The sequence below is a fragment of the Biomphalaria glabrata genome, chromosome 10 (genome assembly GCF_947242115.1).
Source record: "Biomphalaria glabrata chromosome 10, xgBioGlab47.1, whole genome shotgun sequence".
NCBI lineage: Eukaryota > Metazoa > Mollusca > Gastropoda > Planorbidae > Biomphalaria > Biomphalaria glabrata.
In genome coordinates this window covers 38,487,388-38,500,292 of record NC_074720.1, presented here as the reverse complement: position 1 = coordinate 38,500,292, position 12,905 = coordinate 38,487,388, and the positions used below count along the sequence as shown (strand labels likewise).

The window sequence follows — 12,905 nt, the reverse complement described above, 5'->3', positions numbered from 1 at the left end:
TTCTTCCCATAGATTTTTTGTTTATTGCTAATAAATAGATGAAAAAAAATGACATTAAATTTGAGAAATCTATATACAATAGCCATATTAAAGATAAAATTTGACAACCAAAGGGAAGACTTAAACAAAAACAAAACAAAAATCTGGCAAGGAGTCACGTCTGCTAAATACATTCATGAACATGTCCCAGTGTATTCAATGGTATCTTATGACTTGGATCTTTCAAGGCGCAGAAAACAAAATCTCATCAAAACAAATACAACCTTGAACCCAGAAGAATAGCAGCCAATAGTTAACTTTAGTTTTAGTTTGATCATTGCTAGAGGCGAGTGCAAGAGAAAAAAACGATCTCATTTCAAGAACAGTAGAGCAGATGGAGTACATTTCTGTGAGCAATGGTTGACTAGTGTACTATGTGGCCAGCACAATGACCAACCAGTTTCACTTTCCCCCACTTAAGTGCCTATTAGAACTGCCTGTACTTAGGAAAGTTCTAAAATCTCAATGATTAAAAGTTTTAGTCGAATCAGGATACAAACCCAGAATTCTCAGTTCAACAGACAAGTGACTATCACTAAGCCACTGCCCTATTGCACCAGAATGAGGTTTTCCAGTATAATAAATAATTGATAAATCCAATTGTTAAAAAAAAACAAAAAAACTTCAGACCTAATGATTAATGTGGGTAGATGATGCTAATTCCTCTGTTTCTATGTCCAATGGCTAACAAGGGTGTCTGGTGGCCAGCTCAATGATTTGCCTTTATTTGCCTTCAACATGCCAGTTACCCTTTAGAGTTGTGTACACTCAGGGACATCCTAAGAATCCAGAAGCTCAAAATCCAAGTCTTCACTGAGATTTGAACTTAAGACCCTTGGTTTATGAAGCCAAGTCATTTACCACTCGGCTACCTCTCTACAAAATCCCAGGAAACCATTCTTCTATTGCTTAACACTAAGTCTCCTGAAGAGATTGTGGGCAAAGTATTTTTGTCTATTAGAAGCCAGTTCAATGTCAAACACATCTAACAAATTCAAAGTGACACAGTTGATGGAAGGCAGTGGTTCCCAAACTGCGTTCCGCAGAACCATAGTGTTTCATGGGGTTCCGAATAGGTGTTCCACAAACTTCTGGAATACTTAACTAGTTGGCCACCACCTGAATTAATCTCTTGAAAAAAATAAGCTACATACTTAAAATGTGCGAAGTGCTTCAATAAGGAAAAAGCTTGGGAACCACTGATATAAGGGAATGATTCTGTCAGAGATGTCTGTAAAATTAACTCATTAAAATGTTCAATTTAATTTAGATTATTTTTAAAATTGTGGAATTTAAGATTAATTTATTTAAAGCTTTGGTTTCTGCTGTTCAAAGTATAGCCACTAACTTTGGGATCCTTCAGAGCCAAGGAATCAGAACTGACCACTAGTAAGCCAGTCAACATCATTGGAATTCAAATTTTGGAGGGAAAGAAAATTTTGGATCCAAGTTGTAGCAGCAGATAAATGAAACAAAAGAAATATAGTCCTTCAGAAAGTCTAAACATATACAAACAACCACTTAGGAACCAGCAAAGAGTTTTGAATAGAAATAAATGCTGAAATCATTCCTATCTACACATCAGAAACTAACTAGAAATAAATCTACCACTACCAAGTCAGATAAATAATCAAAAATATAACTGGGTTCAAAAAAAATAAATAATGCTTCTTGACAGTCTATTTTTCACTGACAGTTTATGGTCACACAAATCAGACCTTAACAATTTATGGCTTTAAAGCTTTGCCATTACCAGGCTAAGATCAAACTGTTTTTACCAGGCTTAGATCATGTAGTTATTACCAGGTTAAGATCATACAGTTATTACCAGGTTAAGATCATACAGTTATTACCAAGCTAAGATCATACAGTTATTACCAGGCTTAGATCATGTAGTTATTACCAGTTTATAGTCATAGAGTTTTGTCATTAACAAAACAGAAGATTACAAAGTAAGTCGCAATACTATAGAAACACTAAATAGTAGCTCATTAATAATAAAAACATAAATGATTAAAATATCTCAGAATGAGATTGGGTTAGATATTTAGGTCTTGTTCACTATGCTAAGGCAAACTTTTAAGTAAGAAAACAGGTTGCCTGAATCAGTATAGAAACATCTGCAATTTATAAGACAGATAATTACAGTATTTAGTCATATGGGTTTCATTACAATAATTGGTCATTTTTTTTTTTATTAACAGTTTATAGCATACACAATTTCCTTGACACAAAAAAAAAAAAAAAAAAGTTTTGAAACTAAAATGTTATGACCACTAAGTTATGCCCCTAAAAAATAGTTATGACCAGTAAGTTATATCCTAAAAACATTATGACCACTAATTTTTGTTGCTAAAAAAATTTATGACCACTAAACTGTATCCCTAAAAAGGTTATGACCACTTTTTCTATACAAATCCAATGCACACACACACAGAGCCACACACATCAGTGACCACAGGAATATTTGAGAATAAAACAGTTTCTATTTTAACTAAAGTAGCAAAAAGTAGCCAATCACATGACAGCAGCAGTAAAACAAGTCCTCAATCAGTTGTGGTTCTTAGTAAAAAAAAAAAAGAATATTAAAAAATCTTATAATCATAACAAATTTCCTATAAGGAAATAAAGCAGTCTTAGTCTTAGGCCATCTGCCCAGACCAAAAGTACCAAATACAGGTTAAGAGAAGTGATACACTCAAATGGAAGAAAGACTAAACATTGGTTGTCACAGTGGTGATATTAATGTAAATGCAAAACATGCATATTTAAAACTTGATACTAATAAGGTGATATATGAAAGTATTGAATCTAAAGGCATACAGATGACATGCTAATTGTAACAATGTTTACATACAAAAAAAATTTGACAAGTAAAAATGTGTAAAAACTGTGCCTCTAATACTGGAACATCTTGTCTTGCATATTCATGGAGAGTTTGTGATAAAATCAGCAAGGAAACAAACAGAGAAATAAAATAGCCTTTCTTTCTAGCACATCTTAGTAAACAAATCTATAAACATCAAAAATAATGTTTTTTTAAAAGACAATACCTCCTTTATAGAACTTATAGAGCGAACATTTTTCTCTTAATAATTAATGATTGTTAAATTTTAAAAGAAAAGAACATTTTAGTAATTCTTTTCCCAACGATATACAGCAACTGTCAAATTTCTAGAATTATCATTAGAGCCTTTATAGAACTTATAGAGCGAACATTTTTCTCTTAATAATTAATGATTGTTAAATTTTAAAAGAAAAGAACATTTTAGTAATTCTTTTCCCAACGATATACAGCAACTGTCAAATTTCTAGAATTATCATTAGAGCCGTTTTTGAGAATTGCGTCCACCCACCCAGTTTCTGTTTCCACAAAGTTACAAATTGAATAGAGGTATTTTTACAAAAATATAAAGAGCACCAGTAATAAATTTAAAAAACATAAAATCAATTTCAATATGAATAAAACCAAAGAATTTTATTATAATATTACTTTTTTTGTATTTAGTAAATTAGTTGCATTTTATAACTAGTTTTTTTTTTCTTATCTTGGGCTATTTTCATTATTTAATTGTATTAAAGATAGCTAAAGAGTTAGTATTGATTTATATAGATAGCTAATACACACCATACAAAATAATACTTTAAAAAAGAATTAAAAACCAAGTCTTTGGAGTCAAAAACAAATTCTCCACATCAAGATATTTATAATAAACTATCAAACTATGCTATTAATGGTTTTTTTTTTGGCTTCTGAAGGCCAATCTGGACACAGAAAATTTAGAAAATAAAGAAAAAAGAAATATAGAGACATTTTGAATAGCATTGTCCAAGTTTCATTTTGATGGCATAGCTATGTATCACAAAGCAAACTGAGTACAACTAGTTCAGACATTTCATATTTCTATTACTTTTGTCTGCAACAAACAAGACATACTTTAAAGGTTGTGGGATAACTCAGTTCCTAGAAATGTTTAATTGCTTCTAATCTAAATTAAAGAACACTTGTCTCTAAGCTAATTAAAAAAAATTTACTTCCAAACCCATTAATTAATGATGTGCCTTACAGAATACTAAAGATATTTAGTGACATATATATAAGTAGACATTTAGACTACAAAAAACACTCCACTTATAGTTTTTATAGAAATATTTGGTTTAGCTGATGACCTATTTTTATTTTATTTTCTTTGTTATTGGTGAATCAAATAAAAAAAAAAATAGATATACTCCAGGGACACACAAGTGGATGTATCTCTGTGTGTTATTGTCTAGCCAAAATGTTTTTATAACACAGGGGCACTATTTGTTTCACATTACTCTAGTCAAGAAATAGAAAAAGTTTCCCTGGAGACCTAAATGTCCATTGGATTATGTGGATTGTTTTTTTTTTGTATGGTCAACAGTTAATGAGGATGACATGAGGACAGCACCACCACTTTCAGATTTTTTTTTTGGCCAAAGTCACTTACCATACTAATTAGATTCGGGCAGAGCCTTAACTAGGAATGAAACCCAAGATCTTGATTCAGAAGTCAAACACTGCACTACTCTACCACCATATATATGCCTAAAATAAACTAATATATAAATGGTGATTTGATGATGACCACTTTTGTCATCCAGGGGGCTGAGGGTTTTGACCTGCATTATTGTGCCTCATAAAAATACTGAATGTTAAATGGCAAGAAAAAATAACTGCCACTGAAGTGCCTCTGAAGAGCAGGACTGCAAAGCATCCACACAATCCTGATGCAGCCTCAACTGTGATGGACAGGCCACGTCTGCAGAATGGAAGACTTCTGCATCCCTAAAACTTTTTTATGATCAATTAAAAAAAGGGAAGCGATAACAAAGCGGACAAAACTCTTTAGGGCCACCTTCAGAATGACTCTGAAAGCCTTCAAAATTGACTCTGCCACCAGGGAGATGGAAGCACATGATAGACCATCATTGGGGGGGGGGGGGGGTGTTTGGGTTGGGCTGTGAAAACTGGCGCCCAAATTGCAGAGGACAAGAGAACAGCGCTGGCGCAAGATAAAAACATCAAGACGACTGACACAAGCTCCAGCTGGAATAACCTGCCCAATGTGTATCCAAACATTTCGGGCTCACATAGGTCTCACCAGCCACAATACCAACTAAAATATTTACTTATTTTGGAAGCATGGTCGAGAGGCTGAGTGCGCTTGAACTTAGCTTGGCTCGGCTGCCTAGGAAGGGGGCTCGAGGTTCGACACCCGACTTGGGCAGAATTGTGTTTACTGAGTGCCTAAAGGCAGCATGGAAAAACCTTCTAGATACCCTCTCCCCCCCACTTGTCCACAACTGAGATTGGACCAAAAGCGCTCTGAGCATGCTATAAAAGCGCTCTGAGCATGCTATAAGCATGAAAGTAGTGCTATATAAAAGCCATAATTTAATTTTAATTATGAACAATCTAAACATCACTGCTACTTCATAGTTCAAAATAAAATATTTCTAGCATCTTTTCAAGTCCATAAGATACATAGTACATGGTGAACAATAAATTAAAATGTGGAATGGGTAACAATGGCGTTTTTAAAAAGACATCTCTATGTCCCATACATAAGCGGGCCTGTGCACATGAAATGACTGGCAAGTGTATTCCATCAAACTGTCCTTTAGAACATTCAAAAAAAAAAAAGTAATCAAGCAGCTTTGATGCAAATTTCATCGCCAGCTCACACTAATAACAAAACATTTTTTTTTAAAAAGATTTGTATAAAAGAACTTGATTATCAAGATGATTTTATGTGTAAAAGTAAAATATATAGATATATATAGGTTTGTTTTATTTGTAGTGCATTATTACAGGCAAGCAACTCCTGTGATGCTGTGTTCAAATCCTATTAAGACTAAGTTACAGGGCAACCATGAACTTTCAATTACACTAGAGTCCTTATTTTCTATATCTAAATCTGACACAAGAAATCCTTTAGCTTGATGTAATCTTTAGGTTTTTTGTGACCTTATAAATAAGTGAATTTCTCTTTCAAATGTACATATTTACATCCCTACAGAATTAGCTTGTTATTTTATAGTTGTTGTTTTTTTGTACAAAATTCATGGTAAGTTGATAAGACTTGAAAGCACAACTTGTGATATACTCACTACTATGTACAAATTTAAAGACACACTAACATAATCAAATTACAGCTTCAACATCTACTCATAATGCATTGCTAATGACCTTGACTTTTGCCCATAATGCACTACAAATAGTCCTCAACAAACAAATGTATACAACCAACAAAGTCTGAAATATAAGAAAAATAAACCCCCAAACACTGATTCACAGTATTATTTAAAAACAATACAAAATTTAAAATCTAGGTTCCTTGCTCATTGCCTTGAGAACCACTTGTTCTGGAGGTGGATCTCACATTGTGGAAGCTACTTGAAGAAATGTATCACAAAGTAAAAAAAATCACAGCAAATATGTTGCACAGCTGATCAATAGTGGCCATCACAGAATGGATGCTGGTCAGAGAATATGGCACTGAGAATATAAACATCAAACACAGGCTGTGAACATAATAACTAAATAATGGCAAACATTATTGTTAAACATCAAATGTAAGAGATAACTAGCAGTAACTAAGGTACCAAGGTTAGTAGGGAATTAGGTGAAGAAAATATGGGGAAACCAGTTCAGAGGATTCAAACAATGGACCATCCAGAACAGAACCTTTCAAGTGAGTACTGTTATCTGGCCCTGAATTGCTACCCAGGGACACATGATAACAACAACCTCCTTTCCATAATATTCTTCACAAACAATTCTATATTTAGGGAAAGAATCCTCAGGTTCCAGTATGTGTTGACAATAGTAAAAAAATAAAGTTTCCCTTTCAGGCCTTGTGACCTATAGGGCAGATGATGTAAAGGTCATCTGTTTCTGTGGCAAACAGTACACGAGGGTGTCATGTGGCCAGCACAACGACCAACTACCTTTACTTTTTCCCAACTAACGTCAGGTACCCATCAGAGGCGCCCGAAGATCCTAAAATTAAAAACCCCATCTGTACCTGGATTTGAACCTGGGATCCCAGTACGGAAGCCAAGCACTTTACAGCACATCCACCATGCCTCATGTGTTGACAATAAATACAGTATTACAAGTCATGTTTATCATTTGTTTCAGCACTAATTGCTTCAAATTCCATTCAAGTTAAATAAGACAAACATTTGAGTAACTTCCTTTAAACACTGGAGCTTTCAATGTCCTTCAAGCAGGTTATCAATAAATGTTCACTCAAAGTGTTCATTAAAAAAAAAAAAGTCTAGTTTGTATTTAACCATAATAAGCCTACTTGCAGTCTACAGCCATTATTGGATAGATTCTTTGGAATGGGTTTGAAAGTGAAAAGTTGTTCATGTTTGATTACTTATCTCAATGTTATAAAACTGACCCAAAAATTTTACTTGGATCTCATGATCTCAAATATAAGCCGTCAAAAATAACATTGTTATTCAAGCACAATTATGTAGGTATGTGCTGTTTTGGTAGGGTTAATGTACAGCTGAACAAGGAAATAGCTGAGTTTGGCCATTGTGTCTACTTCATAATGCCTACATGGATAGTTGGCCAAAGATATGGGCAAATTTAGCTCTATCATTCATATTTTAGAACACATGTATAGGATAGGTAGCCACAAGAAGTCTAGTCCTCTCATATAAAAGGGCATCATTCAGCCACTTGAAATTAATGGCAAGTGGAATTTAGGGGCATGGCGCCAAGTTGTAAAGCACTTGGCTTCTGAGCTGAACTTTGAGTTCAAATCCCTATAAAGACTCTTTAGGACACTTCAAAGTCAAGCCAATGGGTCCCTGAAATATGCTGGGGAAAGTAAAGGCTGTTGGTTATTCCGCTGGCCACATGATGCCCCAGTAAATCATTGACTAATTGAAACAGATGACCTTTATATCATCTGCCCCATCATTCACAAGGTCTAATGGGGGTACCTTTACCCTATTTAAGGTGTTAAGGTAATTAAGGTGTCAAAGATTTTAAAAAATATATTAAAAACTGGATTTAGTGTATAAGTACATCAGTAATGAAGCATCAGTTACAAAATATAGGGCTGCCCCATTAATTATCTGCTCAAATACCAGTATCTCAGAAACTTATTTCCACTATTGCCTAAGCATGCATTGTGCTAATCCAGAACTGAGAAAAAACAAAAAGCTCTCACCGCCGTGAAGACCAAGAAGAGAAGAAAGTTAAGCTCACGCAGGAAGCAGCAGAAAAAAACAAAAAATGAAAACTTACAATACAACTCACATTCTTCTCTTTTTCTGCTCTCCTCTCCTCCCTGTCCCCACCTCTTCTCTGCTGGCTGTCTGACGGGGGCCCACGGACAAAGCCGACAGGCTGGGATCCCCCTCCACCTGCTGCCTGGGCAATCCTCTGCTGTTCTGCTCGTTCCCTCTTGTCTTCTTCTTCCTGTAGCCTCAAGGCAAGGTCATGGCTGAAATCAACAAAGGGGAAACTAATAGATAAGAGACTCAACTAATATAAATGGAGCATTCAGTTCACATAAATAATACCAGATTTAAATAAAAAAAAAAAGCAATATAAAAAAAAAGACTACAAACTACAGGAAATGACTGCTTATGAAGTTGCTGCATGACTAGCTGTCACGCAACGTAAAGCAGCTGTTACATTAAGTTTATTTTTAGATTGAATATTTGCAATGCAAGATCATGGTTGTATGTTGTTAGCAAGTAATCAGAAGTTTATTTAATACAATGGAGTTTTTTCCTTAAGCTTTAAAAATAGTTTGGATGATGCCAAAAGGGGACAAGAGTTAGCATTTAAAGACTTGGATATTCAGTTTTGAGAGATATCTGCAACTAGAGTAAATGAATTTAAATTAAATAGTATTGTACATTTATGTAGTGTGTAGATTATTTAAGGGATCCCTAATTTCAGAATAAAAGCTTCGTATTTATTAAACAATGTTTCAGTTATAAGTTTACACTTTGAAATAGTATCTCCGGCATCACAATATTGTTTATAACTCTGAAATTATCTAGTATGAGAGAATTCTACAAAATGAGAACAACAGAAACGCATTGTCTGAACAAAACAATCCCACTGTAAAATCAACCAAGACATCCTGACAATCAGCCACAAAACTATTGTGTCACTAGCAAACATTAAATTTCTGTTGTTTCTAAAAATAATAAATATCTTAATTGTAAAATGTCCAAATGATTTCTTCATGAAATTGAAAGTGCAACTTCACTAAGCTCTCTCTCTTTATGAGCCAACCCATCACTGTCTCAACAATAAGTATTTTCTTATTTAGAATCTCTTTTTAAAAAATTTGATTTTTAAGCTTTATTAGAAACATTTTGCTTGGAAAAACTAGACACTTTTTGTTTATTTACCCACTAAAAATGACAACCATGACAGCTCAAATGAAGGGAGTTTTAATTTTGGTGCCGAAGTTTGTTTTTTGAAGAGAACTATTATTTATTTGTTCTTAATATAAATTAAGTTTTTTGAAATGCACAAAATAAGACTCAATACCAAAAAATGATTTTTTTTAAAAATAAGCATATGACTGTTTTTCTATCATAATCCTCATTATTATCATCATACACTAAGGTGCAGGATGTGAGACTGAGTGGCCAATACCGCTTAGCTACCTAACAAAGGGGGCTCAAGTACAAATCCTAATGTTGACCAGGAATTTTGAGTTGCTATTTGACTCTAGCTGAGTAGTTCTAGTTGAACACCCAACGGCTGGAAGGAAATATCTCCTAGCTACACCCATCCATAAAAGAGAATAGACCAGAGAACACTCTGCATGGTGTGGCATGAAAGACATGCTCAACTAGAGAACAATCTGCATGGTGTAGTATGAAAGACATGCTCAACTAGAGTCATAAAGAAAGACAAGGTTAGGGCAAAAACAACAACACAAGATTTCACATTCAATGAAGCCCAAATCTAAAACTTATCTTATCAATTACAGACGTTCCTTCAAAAAAGAAAATTAGGTTCTACCCAATGTTAATTAGAAATGTAAACTCTGCTAAGTCATTGGTTTTCCTGGATGAATGAGGCAATCTATTTCATGCTCTAATGGCATTAGGGAAGAAGGAGCACTTGTAAGAAATTGTCCTAGCATATAGAATAATATCTTTGTCTTTCGGAGTATTCTATTGAATTGTGTTTTTGTATTTGTAAGTTATAGTTTCAGTGTCTCATGTATGTTTACTATTTATTTGCTCAACCCTTTCATATATTATAAAGAACATTTACAATTACTATGTATCCATATAAAATATATGTATAAATAAATGTACATATAATTTTCGTTAAAACTGTAACAATATACTTCATTCTAAAACTAGTTAGTATATTCTGGTCCAACTAAGCTATTTGTATCAAACAGTTCTGAAAGTTTACAGCAGTACTGGGGGTTCATTATGAAGATGTACACAAGAAAAAAAAACAACAGATGAATCAACAAATCATAAGCATGGACAAGACTTTGTGCATGTGTGTGTGTGTGTGTCAGAACTACTGACTGCTGAGTTAGTAATTGAAGCACAACTCACTCATACTGAGCTAATGTCGACATGTCCTGGGTGTATCCTCCACCCCATGCTGGGTTCAAGTCTGCACTGGCCTCTTCCTGTAGGTACAGCGCCACCTGGTAACTGGACAGGGCAACAAAATGCAAACACAAGCTCAATTCCTGGTTAGATCTAAACTATCAAACAGCATGATGTTCACATGAAGTTTACACTTTAGCTAAAACCATTCAGAGTGCCCAATCTTTTGAGCCTACTAAGGGCAAACCCAACAGATTTTAAAGTGTTCCAACAGAGACAAGAAAAAAAATCCATATGATAAAAAAAAATACCCAGCAGTTTGGATGTGTTTTAAGAGAGACAAAATACCCAGATATGGTAACAGTGCAAGCACTGATTTTGAACAAGTAAAATAATTCAATTTTGGTGAACTCTTCTATATACTAGCTATTTCTCCAATGCAAACATTTCATAGAAACAAGCCACTGTTTCAGATGGATTCTACATAAATCAAAACAATAATTCTTAAACATAAACATTATTTATTTGGTTTCAAATTCTGCTTTATGGGACTAATAATGCTGAAAATGTGATGGCCTAATTGAGAAACAGTTAGAAAACTACAAGGACTTTGTAATGAGCTTCCAAGTCATGGTGAACATATTTCAAGCTTTGATTGTTGCCCAACTGCAGCATGAATGGACAACAGAAAGTAGATGACAATGCTCTAAGAAGAGTATTAAAAAGTGCTAGGAGAGAAGTGATATCAATTTAGTTTTAAAGGGATATAGTTCCTAAGTTTTTGTTTGCTGTTCACCAAACCTACTTACCAAGCAGCACAAGGCCCAAGGACATTTCAATACTAATGCAATACTTATAATATGTATTTCAATACTTATGTTACATATAATAAACATAATCTTTTAATGTAGGGCAAGTTTGTGCTTCCCTATACCAACCACTAGCTTTTTCTGTGTTTTTAAAAACAATAAAATTCTCCATATATTTAAACCTGACCAAATAACTTTCAGACTCTTGATTTTATTTAGGTACTTCCAGACACCTAATAAATTCTATATCTTTGGATATAATTTATAACATTAAAATGAATGTTTGTAACTTATAAATATAATTTTTAAGTTTAACTACTTATTTTTAACATTATTCATTGCAATAAAGATAAAAATCTGTCCATAACTTTCAAGATATGATCACTAAAATACAGTCTAGATTTGATCAATCAAACAGCCAGGAGATAGCAGGTGCAAGCAGTGTTGTACTAAGTGCAAACTGTCTCATACTTGTGCAATAAACAAATATCAAAGTTGAACTCTCAAAGAAGTCTTATAGAGTTTCAAAAAAAAAAAAAGGGGGGGGGGGAAAAAACACTACAAACCAGAGGTCAAACTACTTCAAACCATAATACTAGCTAAGCCTAGTGACTAATCCATCATTCAAATCAATCAATGAACCTACTCATGATCAATTTGTTCCGGGCTACCCACAGGTACAGCAGGGTCAGGGATGACTTCTATGGAGGCTGCTTGTTTAGTGAATGTCCTGAAAGTGGCGTCAGTGAAGTGACAGTCTCCATCCACAGTGGAGAGTGTCTCCCAAACCACATTGCTCTCAGTCAGAAACCCTTGATCTGTGACAAGCAGAAACATTTCATTCTGTGGACAGATCAAGGTTTAATCATTAAAGATCATTCTGTGGACAGATTAAGGTTTAATCATTAAAGATCATTCTGTAGACAGATCAAGGATCGCATTAAAGATCATTCTGTGGACAGATCATGGTTTAATCATTAAAGATAATTCTGTGGACAGATCAAGACTTAATCATTTAAGAATTAATAGCAAACATCTCATTCTGTGAACAATGCAAGACTTCATAAAGAACTGAATGTGCCTCTGTTCCTGACATTCAGTTAAACAAGTATGGACACAATGATCAGCGGAAAAACAGGTCATAGGGATGTCTTCATGCATCACAGAGAAGGATAAACTCAGTACTGTGCTATGGTACATTTACATAGCAAGAATGATCTCATGCACATTTACTACAGTCTGTTAGTGAAAGAAAGCTCTTAAACTGTTACAGTCTGTTAGTGAAAGAAAGCTATTAAACTGTCACAGTCTGTTAGTGAAAGAAAGCTCTTAAACTGTCACAGTCTGTTAGTGAAAGAAAGCTCTTAAACTGTCACAGTCTGTTAGTGAAAGAAAGCTCCTAAACTGTCACAGTCTGTTAGTGAAAGAAAGCTCTTAAACTGTCACAGTCTGTTAGTGAAA

The 12,905-nt window shown here is 34.2% G+C and overlaps 1 protein-coding gene across 7 annotated transcripts in view; it reads right to left on the bottom strand.

The window, feature by feature from the left end:
• The window catches only part of LOC106074685 (ubiquitin carboxyl-terminal hydrolase MINDY-1-like), a 45,201-nt gene continuing 32,296 nt past the window's right edge, over nt 1-12,905 (bottom strand). For 6 of the 7 annotated variants that reach the window (XM_013235502.2, XM_013235505.2, XM_013235504.2 and 3 more), the window contains exons 7-10: nt 12,091-12,287; nt 10,639-10,740; nt 8,336-8,534; nt 1-6,562 (exon numbers count right to left, since the gene is read on the bottom strand). In XM_013235502.2, the coding sequence (XP_013090956.2) occupies nt 6,548-6,562; nt 8,336-8,534; nt 10,639-10,740; nt 12,091-12,287 (513 nt within the window). In that variant the 3' untranslated portion in view covers nt 1-6,547. The remainder of the gene's footprint in view (nt 6,563-8,335; nt 8,535-10,638; nt 10,741-12,090; nt 12,288-12,905) is intronic. The other variant, XM_056042994.1, reaches the window with a different exon arrangement.